General features: G+C 35.9%; 1 protein-coding gene across 1 annotated transcript; it reads right to left on the bottom strand.

Moving 5' to 3' along the window:
• Positions 1 to 709: 709 nt before the first annotated feature.
• Positions 710 to 23,438, bottom strand: LOC134243723 (host cell factor 1-like). The gene is given in 24 exon segments (XM_062725956.1): positions 710 to 1,831; positions 2,087 to 2,150; positions 2,440 to 2,740; positions 5,354 to 5,554; positions 5,995 to 6,147; positions 6,619 to 6,728; positions 6,988 to 7,923; positions 7,978 to 8,466; positions 8,879 to 8,986; positions 9,399 to 9,459; positions 9,462 to 9,686; positions 10,164 to 10,313; positions 11,053 to 11,261; positions 12,758 to 12,929; positions 13,120 to 13,235; positions 14,537 to 14,608; positions 15,026 to 15,259; positions 15,485 to 15,518; positions 16,689 to 16,834; positions 19,076 to 19,267; positions 19,549 to 19,757; positions 20,018 to 20,105; positions 20,215 to 20,436; positions 23,267 to 23,438. Coding segments are annotated over 24 exon segments (4,722 nt in total). The 5' UTR covers positions 23,427 to 23,438; the 3' UTR covers positions 710 to 1,761.
• Between the last annotated feature and the right edge of the window lie 2,398 nt (positions 23,439 to 25,836).

The following is a 25,836-nucleotide window of genomic DNA, read 5'->3' as shown; positions in this document are numbered from 1 at the left end:
ATTTGAACAAACTTGAATCTCCTTCACCCAAGGATGCTTTGTGGCAAGTTTGCTCCATTGGCCCAGTGGTTATTGAGAAGATGAAAATGTGAAAAGTTTGAAAGACAAACGGATGGACTACAGACAAAATGTGATCAGAAAAGCTCGCTATCAGCTCAGGTGAGCTAAAAATGTTAACTTTTACTTATAATTTTTTATTGAGAAGAGATATGCATTAATATTTGACATGTGCAATACATATACCTAAGACAAGATATTTCTGAGCAAGCAACAATTTCTGACCCCTTGACCTTGATCTTCGTGTTTGATATAATTTTCAAAAAAATCAAATTTGGTAATAACTTTTGAATGTCATTTGATATGACATTTATATTTGACACAATATTTCCGACAGTCTTCAAGTAACTAACTACATCTCTCTGGACATTTACTGCACAGACTGTCAAATCTCTAATGAAATCCATGCATATCTGCTAAACTCATAGAAGTGGCTATTAGTTCTCTATCTCATATCAGACCTATTAGTTACTCCCATTCATATATTCTCCATTGATGCTTGCCCCTTTGTCTTTTCAACAATATGCACTTAGCTTGAATGTAGACTTAAATCAGAACATCTGTCTATAGGATAAATATACATGTCCACTTCATACTTGTAATAAGCAATATAATCTAAAAATAATATCAAAAATTGAAAACAGTACAAAAGTGATTTTTTAATAGTTTTAATTAATTGTAAAATATACAGTTTATTTACAAAATATTGACAGATCTATGACATTGTGTAGCACATTGACTGTACTGGGAGAATAATGAAAAGATAAAACTTCCACAGAAAAAAATTATCGGGGATGGTCGAGTATTTTACAGATATACAGTAAATTGCTTTGGATAATTCATCTTTTACTACAATAACTTCCGCAGAAAAAATTTTTAATGAAAAAAAAAAAAAAAACAACTTCAGCAATGTAAAATAACACTGCTTTCATTTTTAATGTTGTCTGTATGATAATTTGTAAAAATAACATACATGAACATGTTCAAGCACAGATCTTCCTAAATACCTATTCCACTAAAACTATAAATTGGATCACTACTTTAAAAAGTCATTAACATTTATACATAAAAAAAATTAACAAAGAATTGCACTTCTTCAAACAAATGAACCATTCAATATGTAGACCTCCAAAAACGTGAAACGGGCCAGACCAGCAATTCTAATGAATGGTAAAAATATCATTACTCCAAATTTTTAATTCTTCCTAAGTGATGATAAAAATAATCTACAAGAAATGTTCTTGTAATTCCTTATTATATACATATGAAACTTAAACAGTGGTCACATGTCGATGAGAGAAATCTAATTTTAACCTGCTTTGACATGGTTATATACAAGGAACTTATGCAACGGTTGTATAGTGGATGTAAACGATAAAAATATTTCAACACGGAAGGAATAGCGGTCACAACAGGAATGATAGACACCAATGCTAGGAGCCATGATACTGATCTAACAATGAGGATGAGGATAAAAATAATGATAGATGCCCTATGAATAATACAAAGAGTTAGCTGCTAATCATGAGTGACAACAGAAATAAAATTTCATTCAGCAAAGTCAACATCAAAATAACATTGCAGTTTAAGTGTATATAAATATTTTTATATACTTTTGAATAAGCACACTATGTCCCCCTCTTTTGACAATTAGGATAGGTAACTCTGTATAACCAATCGTGAGTTGTTTCCCTTTAGCTTTTTTTACATTGGTTTCTCATTGTCATCATCTCCCTTTAGTTTCTTCGCCTGACCACCTCCCACCACCTGGGGTCTGAAAGGGGAAAGAAACCAAGTGAATTCATTATATAAATCTCATTGTAAAAATATACATTTCTGGAAAGTATAAAATAAAATTATGGTAGATAACCTTTTCAATACATTGTAGAAAAGATTTTCAAATGAGGACTTCCAAACATACATGTATATATTTTTATGTTGAAAACAGTATATCTATATATGATTCAAATTATTTGGCAAATACTCCCAAAAGATCATCAGTTCTAATGAATCTTAGAGAATTACTCACCCATCCCCTTGAGCTGGGATAGCTCTTTTGATGGCAACCTTTTGAGCAGCAGGACTCTGGGCATCTATACGAAATCATTTAAAATCAATATTTACTACTAATTTCTACTTAAAGTCAGTTTAGAATTCAAATCTGTTTACTGTTAACATAATTTGTGAGTGTAATCCTGTGTTATCCACTCTTCAAAATACTTTTTTTAGTGAGTCTATAAAGGTTCAAAAGTCTTTTTTTTTAATAAAAGAAACCAAGCATTCTCATGATGCTTGGATTGATTTATTTTACAATACAATGAATCCTACATGTGCATTCTTATGATTACAACAATTATAGCATGAAGAATATTCCTGACATACCTTGAAGCCACCTGACTTGCGTAGCTGGACCATAACCCTTCTCATTACGAGCAGCGATTCTGAAAATGATGGCAGGCTTAGTTGTGTAGTCAATGTGTGCTGATGCAAGGCTGGCTGCAGTCACGGTACAGGTGGGGGCGGGGCCACAGTAAACACGGACAAAGGCCAGCTGGGCCGGGGCCCCAGGCTTCTGGTCTACGTGGGCAGCAGCATTACGTACAGCCAGGTATACCGAGTACTCAGTGATCTTGCCAGCTGTATTCTGTGGAGGTTCCCAGGAGAGGTGGGCACCTTCTGTACTCTACAAAACATAATGAACTCTCTTTTCATGATTCTACTTGCCAAGATGATGCATGTAAAAAAACCTTTTTAGATAAAAGATTGAGAAGTAAAAATCAGATTCATATCACTTTGTTTTAAAGAATGAATTTAAAATTCAAGTTCATAAGTTATAACATGCTATTGCCATGCTTTAAAGACGTACAACACACTGGGGGAGATAACTCTTGCGATTTCAATTGAACGTTTGACGTGACGTCGAATGTAACATCAAAAATAAAGCGTCAAAATGACGAGCAAAACGATCCCGATGTATATCAATCATAAAAGAAAATGGGATATGGGGCTTGGCTGTGAATATGAGTACCATACTCAATCAATAAGTATTTTTTAATTAACCCGATTAAACTCCATAAAAAGCAAGACATAAAATACCATCCCTTAATGTTTATTTCATTTCATTCCATATACAATAAATTGTAATCATGATCAAAGCGCAGCATTTTTTTTTTTTATTCTGAAAATTTTATTTTACATTGCCGAAATTCTCATTATGTACAATTGGCTATATAACATTCCGATTAATTAATGGTCTTCATTACAATTTGTGCATTTACGATATAAATATTGTTTTTCTTCTTTAATTAAATAAAACAAGAATAAACAAACATAAAACTTTTTACAATGTAAAATCGACGTTGTTCTCAAACCCTTACTAATCAAAGAGGAACAACTCTGAAAATGTAGGAGATGTTTATTTTCCACCCTTTATTCACGGTTTTCCACAGAATCAGATACATTTACAGGAAGACCTGATAAATCCGAGAATTGAATACTGTAGACCTCATATACACAATGTAAGTATAGAGTTGAAAAGAATTTTTCACTAGTACTGAAATTATCTGCATTTATGAATATCGGCTATTGCAGCAAATCGTTTGACTTTCTGTCACTGTCAACAATGCAATGTCGGTTCGCATTTCCTCGAATCAAAACAAAACGTAGCCCATAAGATTTTTAAAAATATCAATGTGCGATTTGATATAAATTCAAATAGATGAAGAGTTTAATGTTTGATATTTTGAAGTTAATGTGGACGAATACGGAATTTTCATTTTAACTTTAGAAGCAACGACATTGAAAGAATGCGTACTATATCATGAGGGGTGTACATCTATGCAAATGTCGATGTATCCCCACGGCCACATACTGTCTCGATCGTTTGAAATAATGACATGAAAGAAACTACAATTATTCCATTTGTATCACAGGGGAATTGAACATACACCACTTTTTTTATAAATAAAATTAAAGAAATAAAATTAAAAATCGACATATTCAAGTTCAACATAACTTGAATTCGTATCCAGGTTTCATGTGATATGGAATGCATAACGCATACATATATGGACTAAACACTAAAATCCTTCATAATTTTTTCCTGAGACATATAAAAACAGTAGTCAATATTTATTCTGCATTCATGAATTTAAAAACTAATGCATACCACCGGGATTTAAATGACGAAATACTAGTATATTTGCACTGTAAACGACGTTTCGTCAAACGCTAACATTGGTCTGCGACGCAAAAAAGGAAGGGGTGGGGGTGGTAGGGGTATTCAAAAATTGCCTAAAAATCTACATTTAAATACGCTTTACATATGAGAACTTTTAAATTTGTAAGTTAATATATTTTTGAAGCAAAAGCAATATTCCAATATGATTTTTTTTAAATTTGTATTTGTAGATTCATAGCAAAGTGATCGACCCCCGTCTGAAAGACGCGCGGGAAAGTGATTTATTGAGAAAGGGGGAGGGGGTAATTTTCCGCTATTAAATCAAAACTGGTCGTACAAAAATTATTCAAAAAATTATGAAGATTATTTTTACTACCAGCTACCTAAAGAAAGTTTTTTACCAAAATTAAACGACAGGTTTTTTCACAAAAAAATTTTGAATTTGAAAAATACACAATTTTCAAGGCTTAGATAATTCATAGTTTTTCAGTTTAAGGTCTTTGAAAATTGTTTTGATGCTATGTATATCAAAAAGATGACTATGTTTTTGTGTTGAATGGTTAAAGGAATAAGTCCATGAAATTTGACAGTTATATCTAACCTGGCTTTTTTGAAAATCGAGGTTTAAGTAGTTCATTGATTAAAAAAATTCTCTCCTTGTAAACAACTAAAGGGGGGTAACTTTTGGAAGTTCCTGTCCAAAAACCACTCGAACGATTTTGTTCAAAATGTGCATACATGCAGTAGATATAGTCATGTACCAAATATACAAAAATAACGAAAATTAAACGACAGGAATTTTTTGGGGTAGGTGTGTTGTACATCCTTAATAGTACATAACAAGTCTGTTGTACTGTATACAAATAATCAAGAAATTTTTACTACTAATGATTATTATTAGAGCCTAATCCTGAAGCACATGATTTTCAAGGCTTTGCTTTTAAAATATTTTTATAAAGCAAATAAATTATCCTTTCCCCAGTTACTATTCAAAAGCAATGACATAAAGCAATGACACAGCAAAATAATCACATAAAATAAGCAGAGAAGATAGACAGATGGAAGAAGCAAATAAAGATGATAGATAGATTGAACAAGCCTGTGGGTGATGCTGACCTTTCCTCCTACCTTGCTGATCTTGATGGCTGAGGGGGCGCCCGGGTAGCCAGGGAGGCAGGTCTTAAAGGCTGAGATCTCACTGAACGCGCCGCGGCCGCACGCATTGATCCCCGCCACACGGAACTTATAGGCCGTTCCCGGGAGGAGTTCCTGTTTCTTCAAGACGTTCACATCCCCAACATTCACCACGTCTATGTCCTATATAAAAAAGGAGAATTTCAATAATTAACTCACTACTGGATTTTTTATTTAACAAGCACTTTCAAAAATTTCAAATGATTTTTTTTTAGATTGAGTTGTGTAAAATAAAAAGTAACTTGTCAAAAATTAAATATAAAATCTTGTGATATATTAAAGGAAAAAGAATTGTTATCTTACTTAATACGATGCAAAAAAGCCTCCACTCAGAAAAAGTTATGCACATAATTCCAAGTGACATTTTACAGATTAAATTTTTTTTTTAAGTAATGTGTTTTACTCCTGGGTCACCTCTTCTTCTTGATGCAGTAGCTCAAAGGTTATAGGTCAAATACTCTCAATGGTTCTTCAAACTCACAGCAATGACAGTGCTTACATCTATGATTCCAGTAACACGCTGTGACAGTAAGATAACGGTACATTTGCCTATTGAAACTTACGTTTCCATTACCGCTGGCTTGCAGGGCGTCAGCTGAGAGATAGAAGTGAGACACGACACAGGAGGTGCCCTTGATGATCCCCACGTCGTACCATTGGTTCCCCTCCTTCTTTACTGGAGTGGTCGGTGTCCTAGGTACCGCCTCAGGCTTGTCCTGATAAAACAACACAATATTTGATAATCAACATATTCCAGAATGATGGGGAAAAGTTTAAGCGTTTTCATACATATCCTGTAGATGTTTTTTATGATATTCCTGTACAATTGAAAATGTAACACAAACCCAAAAATATAATCTAAGCCAGTGTGCTTGTGTTTTGACTATAGTATTATTCATTTTGTCTTTTTTTTAGAATATGGCTATTCCTGATTGCAGTCTTGAAAATTGTATTGAAAAATCCACTGTGCCTCAAATTACTATTCAAACACTTTACAGTCTTAATTTTTCCTTTGAAGAAAAAATCATTTAGTGGTCTAAATATGCATGTTATAGGATTTTTTTTATATAGATGCAAGTGAAATTTAAGGGAAAAAAAAAACGTTATCAACATGTATATCTGATTACTACATTCAATTTCAAAATTTTCCATAAACTTTTTTCTTCAGCTGATATAAAGCCTATTACCTGTACCTCCTGTTTAATTCCATTGGCTGCTAGAACACCCGGCTCCTGTTTTATGGTGGTCTGAGCTGTGCCAGATGATATCGCTGCTGAGGCCAGAGTTGCCAGAGGATCTAATAGTAAAACGCAAAATAAGACATACTATCAAATTAAGAAATGTTTCTCGTTTAACTGTGGTCTTGAAATTATTTAGTAAATTCACACAAAGGGTTCATTTATCAACCGAAAGCGAGGCTGCTATATGCGTAACAAATTCATTACAAGACAAATTCTTGCTTCATGAAACTGTTTAAGAACATAATTATTACCTCCATCAAATGATAACACTAAATCTTACGACGTTCCTAAAGCCACAAGACCAATCAATCTTACCAGAGTCTGCTGTAGAAGTATCTATAGGCTGGGGAGGTGTGGCCCCTACTGGAGGTCCCACGGTCAGTATTGTGCCCTGGAGGGTCGCTACAGGGGATGGCCCAATATCCATAGGTTCTTCCTGCTTAGGAACAATAGGAGTTATCTCTCCTTGTGATGCAGGCACTGCTGTTGTGGAATCTGGAACAGGTGCTTCCTCAGGCGGTGCTTCCTGAGGTGGTGCTACCTCCGGTGTGGGTGCCACCTCTGCTGCTGGTGCCACTTCCTGTGGTTGTGTCACTGGTAATTCTGGTTGAGAAGCATCCACTGGTGCTGCCGTGTCCATAGCTTCTGGTTCCAGTTTAGGTTCAGTATCTTGCATCAGGATCGCAGGAACTTGCTCCGATACAGACACTGCAGCATTTGTGTCCAGTGGGACAGAGGGAGCCACCACAGCAGCACTATCTGGGAGGTCAGAGGTCACCTGCTGCCCTGAAGTTTGGTCTGGGTTCTCATCCCCTGGACAATTGTGGCCATCTGTGCAAACATTAGATGGCTGGGGATTTTCATCCCCGGGACAATTGTGCCCGTCTGTGCAAACATTTGATGGCTGGGGATTTTCATCCCCTGGGCAATTGTGCCCGTCTGTGCACACTCCAGGCTGAGGATTTTCATCTCCTGGGCAATTATGTCCATCTGTACAGACTCCAGAGGGGTTTTCATCCCCAGGACAGTTGTGTCCATCAGTGCAGGCATTAGTCGACTGGGATTGATTACCATCACCAGGACAATTATGCCCATCAGTACAAACATTTTGGGATTGTGCAGTCTCGTCGCCCGGACAATTATGCCCATCTGTACACTGTCCTTTAGCAGCAGGAGGAACTCCATCGACTTCATCACCCGGACAATTGTGTCCATCTGTACATACATTAGATGGTTGTGGATTTTCATCACCTGGGCAATTATGCCCATCTGTACATACAGCACTGGGCTGAGTTGTCTCATCACCTGGACAATTGTGGCCATCGGTACACACTGCAGGTTGAGGAGGTTCATCACCTGGGCAATTGTGACCATCAGTGCATACTGCGGGTTGAGGAAGTTCATCACTAGGGCAATTGTGACCATCAGTGCATACTGCGGGTTGAGGAGTTTCGTCTCCTGGGCAGTTATGACCATCAGTGCAGGGTTGCGTGACGGTTGGCACGACTTGTACTGTGGGCTGGGCCTGGACAGCCCCTGAAGCTGCTGCTGGGGTGATAGTTATCTGGACTGGTTTTCCGCCGCCCCCTGTGGCCTGGATGGGCGTGGCTGAGACTGTCTGAGTGGTCAAGGTGACCGGAATCTGGGAGACTGAAGGCTGTGTGATGAGGGAGATTGTGGGCGTTGACTGTGTAGGAGCGGATCCAGCGGTGGTGTTAATGAGGAGAGAGGTGGCGGATCCAGCCAGAGTTGTGGGCGTGGCCTGAATAGTCTTCACTATAGTCCCTCCAGTCCCTAGAGTAACAGAAGAAAATAGAAAACTATACTTCCTATAGTAACAGAAAAACATATTTTCAAAAAATTTTAAAGATTTTTTACCACCTTTGATAAAAAAAAGACTGACAATAGGGAATCTTCTTGTGTAACCTAAACTGGATGCCCCAAGAGTCAAGGTCAGGTCTAAGGTAAGACATGAATGGAAGGGGTTTCAAACTAGGCAAAATAATAAGTAACTGTGAAAAGGGTAAGGCATACAGCAACTGTTGTGGGGCAGTTCCCCTTATGTTTACAAGAAAACGACAAATATGCCTACAAGAGATTTACCTTGTTGCAAACATTTCTGCCAACCCTTAGTATTTATGAATGTCTATCAAAGAAGGGAACTCCAAAAATGAACCAGAATTTTTCAGGAGTTGTCTGTAGTTACCTTGCTGAATGACTGGCTTGGCGACTTGTGAGGCTGTGACGATCTGATGACCGGCTAGGGTCACACCTGACGTCGTCTGTAGAGTCGTCACCTGAATGGGCTTGCCCCCTGTAAAGATATGTTATATGCTATTATTAGTATCTCAACATCTGCATCAATGAGTACTGTATATAAACAGAAATTTTAGTGAGTTTTCACCAATTTCTTTTATATGTGAATATGAACTGAAGTGAACCAATCTTTTTATCATTAATGCATCGACAGTTACAAAAATATTAGGAGATATCATTTTGATGATTCAGAATAAAAAAAACTTTGATTTATGGCTGGCTTACAATATTTCAGTTAATATATTCTTAACAAGTACATAAAAAGATACATTTTGCCCCAATCATTTAAGGTGTTACTTTGAAGAAGAGAGAAAAACAACAATGTCAGTAAAATACAGATTGAAGTAAAACAGAAGTTCATCAAGAACTCCATAATTCTATAAATAGATCCATGTTTATATCTAACCCACCTGATGTGATGGTATGTGCCCCACCCACCTTTAAATACATATCTGTGGGCTGACCACGATGAACTGTGGGCTGACCACGATGAACTGGGTGTTTCCCTGGCCGGCTATTTTGGGGACTGAGCTGATGATTTTGTGTGGGGTCCCTGTCAGTCCCCCAGTGCTGCCTTTGGGTGCTGCTATGACGATGGTTTTAGCACCACCTGAAGTCGTTGCAGTGCTGGTTCCTGCTTTGGCCATTGACAGCATGGAAGATGGGATAGTTTTGATGATGGTTTTTGTTGTAGATGACTGAAAATGAAAATTATACAAGCTTCAATATGCCTTCCTGTTAAGCTATACATACTTCTATATGTAATTCACAGAAGATTTAAGAAATAAAAATACAAAAACAAAAGGTGTTTTGCTCATGCTTGGCATAATTTTTTTTTTCTTAACAGCATTATAAAAAATTATTTTGGAATGATTGAAACTTCACGTTTTATTTTCAAAGAAACATTTGTATCTTACAAACTGACACTGACATAAGTCTCTAAATCTTAAGAGAAACATATTAGACCTCATATTGTGTAAATATGCAAAGTTTGACAAAATTCTGTGCAGCGGTTTATGAGTTGCGCTGACAAACTTTCATCTCTATATTCAAGGTATGGCTATATATGCATTCTTCTGAAGATATTAAAACTACATTTACATGAACAATATGTATATAGCAACTTCAATCCACCATAAGGCTATAACAATGTACTTAAATGTACTTTATTGTACCTGGGGTTGTACACTGCTGATTCCTAGAATTGTTGATGGCGTCTGGCCTGGCTGACTCGTGGTGATGATGGCGGTGGGCTTACCGGTACCACCGGCCTGTGTGGTGACAAGCTTTACAATGGTGGCACCCTGTGGCAGTGGCCCCTTTGTCTGTAAAGGAAATTGGGAACTTGAAACTGACTTTAGACCATAAAATCTACAGTATATCATTTAATATTTTGATAAGTCTTCATGCATTCATAAATTCAAAAATAATGTAGTGATAAACAAAACCTGTAGACTGTTAAAGAAAAAACATTTCTGTACATGCCTTGGTTTGTCTTGACCAGTCTAACATGATACAGCAAAACATCAGTAGAACAGGGATATTGCAAATTTAAGGATATAGCGAGTCATCTTAGATCCCCACCTATATAAAGTTAATGAATTTCTTACACAGTTATAACGAATTACGGATGCAACAAAGTAATTTCATAGGTCCCTGTGACTTCGTTATAACCGATTCTTGCAGTATAACTTACTGTGGCCACCTGCATGCCTTGGTTTGTCTTGACCAGTGTCACATGATATAATTTACTGTGGCCACCTGCATGCCTTGGTTAGTCTTGACCAGTGTCACATGATATAACTTACTGTGGCCACCTGCATGCCTTGGTTTGTCTTGACCAGTGTCACATGATATAACTTACTGTGGCCACCTGCATGCCTTGGTTTGTCTTGACCAGTGTCACATGATATAACTTACTGTGTGGCCACCTGCATGCCTTGGTTCACATGATATAACTTACTGTGGCTTCCTTGGTTAGTGACCAGTGTCACATGATATAATTTACTGTGGCTACCTGCATGCCTTGGTTTGTCTTGACCAGTGTCACATGATATAACTTACTGTGGCCACCTGCATGCCTTGGTTTGTCTTGACCAGTGTCACAATCTGAGGCTGCCCGGTGGTGGACGTGCCCCCCGTGCTGGCCTTGTGGACTGTAATGATCTGTTTTCCACCAATCGTCTGTTGGATGGCTCCTGGTGTAGACTTAAGGATGGTGGCTCCTGGGGTAGCCACTCTCACTGTGGGGGTTGTTGGATTAGCTGAAGTAGCTGAAATATCAAACAAACCCCATCAATTTCAAAAATTTCATCTTCCATCCTTAGTTTTTAACTTGAACTATAAAAGTTATTTAAAATTTGATGTAGTACCAGTCATAACAGATATATGAGGGCCGTTCAAAAATTATGCGGACTGTGCTATTATTTACTCTTACAGAAGTCATATAGTTATGAAATTTCACAGAAATATGTATCTTAAAGATTTCAATAAATTTTGGGCAAAATTCCTGTATTTTAAAAAAAATTTACTCAAATTATCGGTATGTTGATAACGCTGATATAGAGGTATGGAGCAAGAAAAAAAAAATGAAGCAAAAGCATGCGAAATCCAAAATTTAACTCATTATTTTCCTATATTTTGCGGTATTTTTCAACAATTTTCTCAAATGTATCTTTAAATTGTCTATTATTATTATTTAGGTTTCTGACCTGATATTTGAAGTAGTAACTGAAATATAGTGATTTTTCTCTGATGCGATTCCCGTGATATTGGCGTCTCCTGAATTGACAGCGCAAGACACTTTTGTTAAATTATGTGTAATGCTCGAGATATCGCCAACATAGATCCAAAATATGCATAATAAAACATGTAGTAAACTAGGGTATTCGTGACATCCGTCCACAAATAGCAAATTGAAATTTTAGACCGTTAGACCTTAGAAAAAAGACTATAGGGGAGGACGAGAAGAAGATTATCGACGAAAACTTTATCCGGACTGTAGAGAACGTGATTGAGAGTCACCAATATCACAATACATCTCATAAATACCTGCAGTTTTTGGTTTTAAAACAAAAAAGAATATTCTTTACTTGTTTAATAGATTTTAAGATTGACAAGAAATGGTGTTTGGATGTTGAGTAGATAAGGTTACTCAAACTGTACATGTAATCTTGGGAAAATGTTGAGAAAATGAAAGCTCAATCACATATTTTTTTATAATGCCTGTGATGTCAAAGATTTTGCTGCTCCCCGACTTTATGATATGTCCTGAAAAATCACTCAAAATTGATACCAATTTACAACATTTTGGAAAGAAATTTTGAAGACCGTATAAGTAAAGATTCTTTTATATTATGTGTGACGTTTTGCCCGATTATGTCGTCAAATATTTTTTCTATGCAACAAGTCCGTGTAATTTTTGAACGGCCCTCGTACATGCATTGTACATGTTTATTTTACAGTTGTCAAATTCATATCGTTAAATGAATAGTTTAACGGCAGAATTAAACATTCAGTCTACATATATCCTTTCAAGTATTCATCAATATTAACAATGCTTTAGGTAAGAGAAATATTTTTGCTTCAATTTATTACAGTCAGTGAAATTAATCACAATAATTTCATTGTAACAACTTCAAGATCTGAAACACATAAAATTTTTGCAAAATGAACTTTGACATAACCCTAAAACGTTTTTGGTTAATCTTCAAATAATGTCTTTGTCTATGAACTGTTCATGTAAACAAGGCACTTCAAGCAGACTTACTTTTCAGTGCTTGGTTCCCAATAGGTGTGACCTTGACCCCTGTTGGAGTTACAATTGTTGGGGTCACGACCTTGATGCCCGGAGTGGAGGGAGTGGTGGTGGTGCCTGGAATTTTCTGGGTGGCTGCTGCGGCAGCTGCCAGAGCCTGAATACCAGACATTTGATTACCAGTCTACAACATACACAAAACGTTGGTCACCTTTCTATTTAAATACTTCACACCAGAAAACAAAATTTACTCAAAATTGACAAATTTACCATGGACACAAAACTTTTGCATGTGGAATAAATCTAAGACATTTGATAGAGATATTAAAACTATTTATAGAAGAGAAATAGAAGCCAGTGCTTTATTTGATTACCGTGTTGGATACTACGGCTCGCTGCTGAGGCAGGGTCACGACCTGAGGGGAGGCCACTCTAATTGTTCCAGGGTTCACTGTGATTGGTGTCTTTTGTCTGGCGGTTACAGCTGTTACTATAAATAGCAGTAAAAAAAACTTAATCACATGTTAACCTACAGAAAAAAAATTATCGAGAATTATCCTATGCACATCAATTCAATAGTTGCTTTTTCAATGAAAGATGTCATTAATATATGCCGATTCAAATCACTGACTGAAAAAGTATGCTTGTTCACTTAGCAAAAATTGAATAATTTATGTTGACTTCAATGTCATTATTACCTAATTAAAAGAAATTTTCTATTTAATCTAATCTTTGGACAAACAAAAAACATCAGGCAGACATAAAAAGCATGGAGTTAGTTTTCTACATCAAGTTAAAATACCTGGGTAATAAAATCCAGCACCAATGCATACAGGTACAAAAAGTCTAATCAAGAAGTGCATCAAATTTAAATTCTGTCACTAATTAAATACATCCACTATTGTTCTTTATTTTAAGCTACAAAGCAATGAAATAAAATTGCTGACATTATTGAAAATCAAAAAGAAAAAAAAATTGGACATAAAGCTGTGTACAACATGGGAAACAACAAATACCGTAATCCTCTGGATAAAAAAGATCAGATTTTTTATTTCTTACAATAATCCATGAAGCACACAGTTTTCCTCCATATATAAGGGGCTCTGTGCATTACCAAAACTACTCAAAACTAGTACACTGTAGGGAAGTTACGAAAGTCCCAAACTATCAAAATATTGTTGCTGAAGGCAAACACATCTGTGACACTTGATAATTTTTTTTAAAATGTTGTCCCTAATACCCCCCAATATTCCTTTATACAAACTGGTATCTTTTAAGTGGCTTTTTTGTACACAGGCGAGTCAGGTCACACAGTGATGTAACCCTCAGTGGATTTTAACTGGTTGGGAAACATTTCTACTGGTGTAAAAAATGAAGGGGATACTAATTTTTCAGAGTGACCAATATTTTTTATTGACTGGACTAGAGAGGTAAAAATAGAAGTTTGGTAAAGACTGCTAAATGCATTAACTACGGGAGGAATACAGTATTTGTTCTAGTGAAAAATTCCTATAATTAGCCAAATCAAAGAAAATGAAATAAACAAATCAAAATAAATAATAAACAAATTACACATTGCTTCAAACATGTCCAATATGCAAAAACACCAATATCTATTTTTTTGGGAGATAAATTAGATATTAAAGCATCTTATCATGCTATGGTGACATGTATTGCAGACTCACTTACACCTGGCTTGCTGATTTGTAATTTCTACATCACAATTCACCCATTATCTTATGGGGTCAGCTAAGATAATATACAGACATGCAAAAAGTCGTAGAGATCTACCTCTAATTGTTTGTGGCGATGCCATGGTAACGGAGCCTATTGCTCCAGAATTTGTTCGAATCTGTGCAATTCCTAAAAACAGGTACAAATAAAGCTTACTTGTCATGGGTACATTGTACATAGATTGTCTAATCATCAAATCAAGATCTAATAAATGCATCATTCCTAATAATATGGGAGTGTGCTTTTGTACTAAATTTTATCTATCTTTTACGTTATGTCATTTTCTTTCTTTTTTATAATCAGATATAGCAGATGTAGAAACTTCTGTCCCTCATACACCTCCTTCCTTGAGAATTTTATAGTCTAAAATAAAATGGGTCAAGTCCTGGAAATGTGGGCTTATTATTACAAGAAAGCAGAGAAAAGAATAAAATCACTATCACACCAAGACCTCACCTGCAGAAAGACAAGTGTAGAAAATATTCAACATTAATGTTTAAATCTCCAGAATTCGTAAGTCGGAGTTCTAGGGTTATCTTCCCTTACCTGGCGTTGGCGTCCTGACCACTGTGGGTTGTGGAGTACTGGGGGAGGTGACGGCCTTCATCAGGGGGTTGGTCTGAGGGACCGCTGTGGGGGTGAGGGCCTGGGAGGGGGGTAGGTCGTATTTCTGTAGCTGTAGAAGATAAGCGTCTGCGGTAGGCACAGCTCCCCAGCATACCTCCAGTGTGTTTGTACTGGCTCTGACCAGCTGTACACGTGATGGAGCTGGAGGCTTCTCTGTAAACACATCACAATTATTTCCCATGTGTTAATTCAATGATTACCTCTTGTTAAAGTGTTCCATGCCTCTTTCTTACTATCAACTACCACTGTGTGACTCGGTCTTCAACTCTTCTCACACGACATGACTAAATGATACTTATTTTTAAATTTTGAAATGTTTCAAATATTGTTAAAAGAAAATTGTTCTATTTATATGCAACTTATTTTTAGCAATCTTACCTGTTTCAAGAAACCACAAATCTTTAAAGCACACCTGAAAAGAAATCATTGTATTGTACAATACATCAAAATAATTAAGTCAATTACTGTAAACCAATTATTATACGCGTCATTTTTTATTCGCGACTGACCGCTAGAAAACTAATCCGCGACGATTTATTTCCGCGAAGAAGTCGTCACATTTTTTATTTCCACAAGTATTTTTTGTTTCAAATTAAAATCTTATATTCGTCCATAAACTAGGTAAAATGCTATCGTGAGTACTGCTTACGCATTATTCAAGACATTCTGTGCATTGCATCATTCAAAATCTTATATCCGCCCCTAAAGTGGGTAAAATGTTACCATGAATATACTTCTTATGTATTATTCACGAAGATCGAATGAAAATCGGGTAAAAATCTCGGAGATTAAAGTTGATTTAAAACTCTCAATTGTAAAAGTGCCTTATACTAATTGGGTAATCAACGCTTTCAAAGATCTACATAACCAAAGGGCAATTATTATACTGTAGATCACTAAATTTTCGCGACACCTTATTTTCGCGAGATCGTCATTGACTCTATATAAGCGAGACATAATTTCCAAAGATCTATATAATCATAACCAAAGGACAATTATTATAAATGGTTGGGACAGAGCAGGACTGGGCCATAATTAGTCGTAATTAACCAGGCTATCTCTAACTCGTCTGTGACAATAAAAGAACGATAATAACACAAGCTGAATTTTAATTTTTAGACAAATAGTTTTAGATTTGCCATTTTTATATTTTTTCTGATTGTTTGTAATTAAATTTCAACTGCTTCTAGTACTCTAAAGTTCTTCAGTGATTACTTATTGAACCTTCGTGATCGGTATTCAAAGAAGGGCAAATAACTCTAATCATACCACATGGGAATATAATGAACAACTGGTTCGCGACGATAAATATCCGCGAGCAGAGGTTACTCGCGGAACTTGCGGATATTTATCGCACGCGTATAATACTTGGTTTACAGTATATCAGACACATTTGCAACAAACTAACGAACTTCATATACATTCTATTTCACATGCTATGGACCATGGTCCTGTTTTTCTTTTTTAATTTCCTTTTCAATCCAAGTAATTTTTCTTTAAAAATACATTTACTCAGTGAGATTACTCAGTGAGATTATTTTATTAAGACATCTTTTATATACAGTATACTTATCCCGCATACTTGGTTGTTCCATGCTTTCCTGTATCCATCCCGTCCACTCCAGATATAAAGTCGCGTGTGAATTCCCACACAGCAGTGCCCAGCCCGTGCCCGAGGAAGGGAATCCTCAAAAACCTCCATAGCCAAGGGCTCCCAGGTCATTGTTTCTACAAGGAGTATTACAATAAAGTACACAAAATTTTTTTTTTAAGAGCAACAGATAAAATTTATGCTTTTTAATGCTTAAAAATTTTATCAAAACATTATTTTTTTCTTTTCCATTTGACTGAGCAGAATTTGCTCAAATCCAACAAAGTGTAAAAAGTGTGAACCCAGATCTTATCAAGTATATACAATGTACTAAAAGTTTATTTTCCTTATACAAGACTATAAAGTCAAGGAAATTTATATGCAGTCGCACATGCTGTTACGGCCACCCTTAATCAGCGGCCACTCCCCATGAGCGGCCAGTTTCAATCCCGCAGCGCCTGTTCATTTTTTCACTATATTTTAACTCATTTAAGCGGCCACCTGTCTAACGCGGCCAGTGGCCAGTGTTTTTAGGTCCTGTGTGCTCAACATGCCTGTTTTCAGCGGCCATTTTGTTTGATTTGTCACATGACTTCCGTCTGATATGTGAGCTGGCATCCTCTCAGAGAAGCCAAACATGAACACTTGATAATGAGTAATGACCAATAATTGCAGGACTGTGTAATTTGAATTCTGTCAGGATTTAATGATTTAATTTATATGATTACACAGTAAATGGTTTATTTTTAACAAAAGTTTTTTTGGTGTTTGAATACATTCTTGATATAATCTCAATACATTAATTACAATTTCGCCTGAGGTTAATATCAAGTCAAGTGGTCAATCTCGAGCTATATAATACACATTTAGAAAAACTAAAAAGCTTTGCACAGCATCAGGGAAATGCTAATTTGTTAGAACATTTCATGATTTCGTGTGATGTAAATTCTATGGCTGTTAAAATTACCAACACACACACACACAAAAAAAACAATATTACTGATTTCTTTCCGAAATTCATGTAAAATGAAATGTAAGAAAAGGGATTCCATGTGACTTAAAACTTCCTAATTTTTTTTATGTGTTGAAATTGTGGATCTGGATACATTTAAATATAAATATACAAATGTGGTCGCAATTTTTTATTCATCGGTTTGAAAGCTGGAATAAGAGGCCACCTGTCTTATGTGGCCAATTTGTCATTCTCCCGCAAGTGGCCTCTTAAAACAGGTTTGACTGGATATTATTATTAACTTGTCAATGTTCAGAAAGGCCAGTGAATTAGAACATTTCTATATATACTGACACGCAAAAGAAACGCAACAAGCAGTAATCTGCAAATGTTTGATTTTTTATCTTATGATTTTCAAAAATGAATTCAGTAAGACTAAACTCACTTTTCAGAACATCAGAGATTTGATAGAAATTTTAAATGTTTATTTTTTTTACATGACTAAGTAACACATGACTGTTAAAACACCCCCCTCCCAGTCATTCATTTCAACGTGCAAGACTGCCCTAAACAACAATTGCAGCTTAATTTCTACGATACAATAGGTTCATCAATATCGAGATCTGAGCGAAGGAATTATTCTTTGCCATTTTTAAATGCCCGTTTTTCAGATGATTAGGTCGAATTTTCTCTAACTTAGAGCAGTGTAGCCACCCTTGGACTTCCGGTACAAGGACTGTCCTTAATGCAAATGATACGTAAGATCCTGTTGAGGTGCAATGTTGTGAATTTTTGCATCAGCAACTCCCCATCACCTTTACGTTGAAATTTTCCAGCTAGAGCAATGGAAATGCGTACTTAAGCCATTTTCAAGAAGCCTTAGCATCGTAACGGGATACGAAAGGAGAGTTAATTTTTTGAAATATTGCTGCATTACTTATGATGAACAGTTAAAACCATAAAAATTCAATAATATTGCCAAATGTTTTGTTAAATATGCAATTTTTGATATTTGTTAAGCAGACACAAACTTGACATCCGGTTATGGTATGAAGATCGTTCAACCGTTAAATTACCGGTGTGTACCAAAGTGAAGATATCAATAATTTTAAGATATATTTTTTTTTTACTTTACATAATTATTTTCCCCTGAAGTAGGATGTTGCGTTTCTTTTGCGTGTCAGTATATATTGACCAGCGAGTTCATTTCTATATACTGACTTACCGATATTGAGGGAGGCCAGTGAATTAGTACATTTTTTATATATTGACTTACCAATATTAAGGGAGGCCGGTGAATTAGTACATTTTTTATATATTGACTTACCAATATTAAGGGAGGCCAATGAATTAGTACATTTCTTTATACTGACTTACCAAATCAATGGAGGCCAGTAAATTAGTATATTTCTATATATTGATTTACCGATATTAAGGGAGGCCAGGGAATTAGTACATTTCCATTCCTTTTCATGCGTTGCCACCTTGACGTCATCCATGACCAATGGAACCCACCCTCCAAATACAAACATCCGATGACCGATAACATTGGCCGAGTGAAGACTCCTGGGTAGAGGGGGAATTCCCTGAACCACTGGTTTAATCCATGTGTATGTATCTGCCACAAATAAATAAGCATCAGTAACTTCAATTGCAACTGACTTATGAAATCTGTTAATCAAGAACCCATAAAACTGACGATACAACACTTGATCACTCAAGTTTTGAAAGTATTATACTAATGAAATTCTACACCCAAGGTTTTATCATTGAAAAACCTCCTATAAACATGTGCATCTACATAAAATAGTACATCAATAACCATCTCTATTCATTTAGACAAAGATGTTCAACTGTGTTCTTATATTTCTTTTCAAAAGGAAATTAAGAGTGCCCCACCTATATCTAGCTGCCACAAGTCTCCGAGACGACAACCACTCATTCCTCCATAGATGATCAGTCGGGGCCGTCGGCCATCTTTCTCCGCGTAACCCACACAGGTGTGGGATTCCCGAGGAGGAGGGGGCTGTCCGATTGTGGGAGGGAAATCCCAGGAGAGTGCGTTAGAATGGGGTTTAAGTTCCAGTACATAAAGATCATTCAGATATCTACAAAAACATTATAAAACTGATAAAACCATGATAAAATTCAAAGCTGAATGTATATTCATTGAACTTAGGGAAAAAGAAGACAATGGCTTATTTATTCCTAGATATTATCTCTTTCAAAACATGGAATTCATTCATAGCACATTACCTATACATGCCTTTTTTTCTTCTTGGATGAATAATAAATCATTAAATGTAATCAGGATACAAAAACCCACATTAAATTTCTAACAGGGAAGACAAAGTGGACCATTGCTTACCTTGGTATGTTATTCTTGGGATCCTCACTGTCGTTCGCGAGCCCTCCAAATAAATACGCCTTATTTCCAAGCAAGGTAAAACTGTGGCCTATGTTGTTAATAAATAAAGCGGCAATAAGTACAGCTAGTAAACACCTTCATAAAGTTATAAAATTGGGAAATATTATAATACGGGAAATTCTGAAACTCATTCCTACCCAGTCTTGGACATGGTGGTGGTCCGTTTTTACAAGATTTAGGCTTCAGCCTCTTCCACTCCCAGCGACTAGCCTGTAATTCATAAAGCTCATTGGAATATTTTCCATATTCAACCATGCCACCAAACACTAGAATGCGAGTTCCATCGCAGATAAAACCATAAGCTGCACATCCTGGGGGGATATCCCCTCTCACTGCTGGGACAAACCATTGGTTGGTGGCTGAAAAAAAATTATTATAATAATTAATTAAATAAAGTTATTTATAAATGTCAAATATTATGATAATCAGGATTATCAGAAATATTTTTTAATAATACAGGTATTATAAATTGTACTTGCAACTTGCTCATTTATTTGTAAGTTTTCAATTTTTAAAGACCATGTCGGTATTGAACTATTTCCAATGGTACATTTTCCCAGTTATGAAAGAAGAAGATTTAAGAAGTAGGGGTGCCCTTAAAACAAAACAAGGGCCAAGTGTATACCAGTCGAAAAGGTGTCCAGTCATGCCATAAAAAAACGACTCATATACAAACACTGTCCTACACTTGAAGTGAGTCAACTCGTAAACAAAGCTGAACTCAACTCGAACACAGGGTTTTTCTGTGCATAAAAATGAGAAGTCAACTCCTCCATATATGAGTGAAAATGTTTACTTATGACCTTTTTTGGCCCTGTGAATTTCTGAAAAACTGAGACTGCTTCATTTTTGTTAACAATGATTTAAGTAGGGTTTTAGACCTTTGGTGATTGCATGTCTATCAAAAATGACGTGATTTTTTGACTAATCAATGCATTATTTATGTCAATTTCCTCATATTCTGAAAAACTCTACAAAAACAGCCAAATTTTAAAGCTAATTTTCAATATCTAATATTGAGTGCAACCTATGATCTAAAATTGGCAACTAGTAAATGATCAAACTGATTCTGATGAATACAGTCAAATCATGTTAATGAAGTAGATCAGAGGGTGCGCTCATATTATTTTTCATCTCTGAAAGTACTCAAATATACACTTTTATATTAAAGTTCAAGAACAATGCAACACCATAAAGCAAAAAAAGGTAAAATGTCAAATATTGGTAGACTAGAAGTCTAGAACTAAGTAATGCATCATTTTTACAAGGCTTTTAGCCATAAAAAAGAAAAAACCAGCCATGAGAATACATCGTCTGGCAGAATACGTACTTGTAGAGAAAAGTCTCAACAAAAAATTAAAGCCATAAAAAAGTAGTGTGCCCTGTAAAACAGTGGGCCCAGATGAAATGTGACGAAATGTTGTCTTCTTTGGTCTTATCTAACCTATAATGCAAGTAAACTGACAAATAACCCTTCCACTCTTATATTTGCTTGGGACACTTGTACTGTTAACATAACCAGTATTGTAGTCAACTGTAATAGAGAAATCAAGTTTGTTTACAATCTTTTTTGTCCTTTTTTGCTTGGTGGATCTACCATTTTCCAAAGAGAAGTACTAACTTAACTAAACTCAGTATTCTAGGAACACTGTAAATTTTTATGACTGTTTTTATCATTTTCTTGAAAATGACAAGTTCTAGTCATGATAAAAACTTTATTTTTGACTAAAAATCGTCATTTTAAAAATGACGGATGTCAGTCTCAGCCTTGACTGGTATTTACATGTACAATTAAAACTTATCAAATTAAAATAATTTTCACAGTACAGTATATAGAGTACAGTATATAAAACTTCAGTTTCACATAAATAGTGTTAAGATGGAGTTTACATGGGGTTTAATTCTTGTGGTTTGAGGAAAAACTCTTGGTTCATTGGGATTTGATTTCGTGCATCAAGATTCAAGAATTGCTTATTTGATGGTGGACATTAATTTGTGGGTCTTTTCATGCCTCGAAAACAGCGAGAAAAAAAAATCACCAGGCAAGAACAATATGCTCCATTGAGAAAAATAAGTTACTTTTCAAACTACTAGAGATTTCAATTTCAAGGTTTTTAATGGGTATTTAGGCTAGTTTGTGAGGGCAAAATTTACTGAAAAGCATTTTAATGAAAAATGATCATCAAAGCGTACAAACATTGCTTACAAAGAGATCTGTTCTTGGTTGTTTTCCAAATTTCATTAAAGTTCAGTCATGATACATTCGAAGTTATTTGTAGCAATCATTCAGATTTCATATTTGTATAAAAAGTGATTTTACGCAAGGCAGACATTTTTTTTTGTCTAAAACTATATGAAACTGATGTCTTTTCAAGCTTTCCTGTCCTGAAATGCATTTTCATCCATGATATAGGTAATTGATTTTAATTCAAAATATGCAAAAATTGTCTACTGAATACAAACCAGCCTAACAAAACCGTCGAAATTTTTTAGGACCTTCGACCATACTTTTCAAACTACTAGAGATTTCACTTTCAAGGTTTTTAATGGGTATTTAGGCTAGTTTGTGAGGGCAAAATTTACTGAAAAGCATTTTAATGAAAAATGATCATCAAAGCGTACAAACATTGCTTACAAAGAGATCTGTTCTTAAAAAAAGTCAGTGGTTGAAGTGTTACAGGCCGAATGTCTAGTAACCTTGGGTTCAGCATGAATACAAACCAGCCTCGTTTTCAAAGCAGCCGCCGCTTCAGAGAAGGCCGCCATTTTGTTTGTTTGTAGACAACTGCCCAAAACGCAAGCCGCTAACTTTGTTAAGTACCATAACATTCACAGGTCTTGTATTACAAATGAAACCTTGGCTCAAAAAATTGACTTCAATACAATCTTTTCATAAATCAAAAAGATATGGAACCAATAAACACTGTCAGTATCACCGTGGTTTAATATAGGGCGGCGCCATCTTGAATTTTCGGAACAAATATAAAATTTTCTGCCAAAGTCAATCACATTGGGACTAAGCATGAATAAATTAATTTTTTAAACCAAACTTATTTTTACTCTGATATGCATACATTGTTCAGTCAACAATCACTGCCAATTTTCACAGTCAAGATGACGCTGAAGATTGACATTTAAACAAGATGGCGACACTCTTTGGCTTATATCTTCCGACCCAAACAAACTTACCAGTGTTGTAAACATGCAGTTCATCAACGATTCCTTCGTTACCACCACCAAAAACAACCATCAGATCTTTGATTGCAACTGCTCTATGACCATGTCTTGGCCGCGGACATGGTCCTGTAGTATTGGTAACCCGCTTCCACTTCAGAATGGGAGCCGCCATATTTCAATACTACCCAACATGCATCGGGAAAATGACAAGTGCCCGTACGTACCAACATCATTTGCATAAATCGACAAAACTTATTATTTTTATTTTGATATGAAACATATAAAACGTGTATGATTTCAAATGAAAAAAAAAGTTTAATTAATAAAAAAAAATTATTTGTGAACGGAATTTATTTTATTGATTTGAGAATCTTCAATTTTTTTGAGATTTTTTTTTTGCGGGAAATTTTGAATTTTTATATTAGCATGGAATCCTGGTAGTGGGAGGATTCTTAGAAGGTTTCACAGGAAAATTATGTCATTCCGTTTTCCTCTGTTCTTACTTACATACTAAGGTCTGTCCTTTGCCATGCTGCTTCCAGTGGCGGATCCAAGAATCTTGAAAGGGGGCAGTTTGGGGGCGGGGTAGGGCCCAACACTTACAAATTGATTTTTTAAAAATATTATGTATATTTTGGACGTAAACATTCGCCAGTGATTCCTGTCACATTGCATAGGAGTCGGAAGCAAATTGAAAGGGGCAGTAGGGGTAAGCAAAATTAATCTACTAAAAACCAAAACAAAAACAAAAAAAAAATGAAAAGCAAAAAAGAAAAATGTCTCCATTTCCCAAATACAGAAATCCTATTTCGTTGGGGGGGGGGGGTCAAACTTGTTTCAGCTTTCAGTATATCAACATGATCAATTCAATTCAATTTCTTTATTCAATATTGATTCACCAAACATGTTGGCATACAACCATATGTTCCGGTATACAGACATCTTGGCCCAACGACACTGGCAAGGAGAGTTGTTTTATCCTGCATGTATGACTGTTCATGTGGTTGTGCGAGAGGAGAGCCAAATCATCGGCAAAGTCTAGATCGTGAAGTTGCATCAGGATCGAGTGCCCACTGAACATCATTCGACATTGTTCCTGCTTGATGTGCTTGCCCCCATGATCCAGTCAATGACCAAGAGAAAAAAATATAATGGCAGCAAATACCCTTTTCGAACGCGTGTCTTGATCTCGAATCTCTGACATCTGGCCAGCATATGGACAACCCTAAATAGCATGCCTTGGTAGGCGTTTCAAATCAAGGAGATTATCTTCTCGGGTACTCCGAGATCCCGGCCGCCTCAGTATCTTCCATTAGTGTCTCTAGGTCCGCACTGTCGACTGCTTTCTCACAGTTGATGAAGTTGATATAGATAGGAACTTCCACTTTTTAAAAGTGGTTGTTTGATGATGGTGCATAGGCAGGTTATATATCACTGGTCAGCACACAATCTGTTGGCTCTGAAACCAGCCTGCTACAGTGCTAGTCACGGAGCCTATACTGCCTCTTTCATCGGCCTCAGGAGAAGTGTCATTAAGGTACTTTGAGCACTGAAGTAACTAAAGGATTACTCCCCCTAATAAGTTTACAATGACAAATTTCCTGTTTTGCTCTGGAAGACCCGAAATAGGTGTCAGATCAAAAAGGAGATGTACAATAGCATTATGCAATAAAGAATATCATAAAATTTTATTCAGCGGTATCGATAAAGTTGCGGATAAGCGATAAATGCCCTTCACAATTACAATAAATGGAATGAACGTGGCCATGTATTGCTATGAGAAAATTAAAATATATGTCTGATCAAAAGGTAAAATAGGGTACGTACACAGGCATCTGACGTTACTTTTTTTTTAATAAAAAAATAAACACATGTATTACCTAATAATATTATATAACTTTGTGAAATCCGATAATCTGATTGGTCAATACAAAGTAATTATATTTTAATAATGACCGCTGAAAGCGAATAATGACTTGCACGAGCTGCCTCGTTTTCACTTTCGCTTTAGTCAAACAGTTTGCAAGTTGTAGGCGAGGAATATTTAAAAGATATAGTGAGGAACTCTGAAGGTGAGAATACAAAGCAATTATCAAGGATATCTTTTAGCATTTTTCGGGAATACTTACTACATATACCATTTCATTGTTGAATTCGACTTTTCCACTCGGCGAGCAGATTTTTGACGCTGTTTACGCGATTACGGACTCGGAGACTAAAGTAAATAAAGAGAAGTATGCCATGTACGATTGTATAGATAAATTAGCGTAGAAGACATCTATAGATGTTAATATTTTGTCAGTGCATTTCCTTTGCAAGTGTAAATGAGTGCGATTCTAAGTCTGGGGATGGGGTACTCTGTGTTATTCGAGATAGATACCTTGTGTTATTATTATGCTTAGTTATAGGTTAAAATTTATTACCGAAACAAGTTCCTGTGAGTAACATTCAAAAAATTCTGAAACGTTTATATTCAACTTATTTATGGTAAACACCATCTCTGTAAACATTAGGAAGATATACATAGTACTAATACATTTGGGAAATTATATTATTTATATAATATAATAAATATGGACTCA

The sequence above is a fragment of the Saccostrea cucullata genome, unplaced genomic scaffold, assembly GCF_032062105.1.
Source record: "Saccostrea cucullata isolate Sc308-1 unplaced genomic scaffold, CSIRO_AGI_Scuc_v1 ctg898, whole genome shotgun sequence".
NCBI classification, from domain to species: Eukaryota; Metazoa; Mollusca; class Bivalvia; order Ostreida; family Ostreidae; genus Saccostrea; species Saccostrea cuccullata.
Note: the sequence above shows the minus strand (reverse complement) of the source record. Positions and strands in the feature narration are given on the sequence as shown.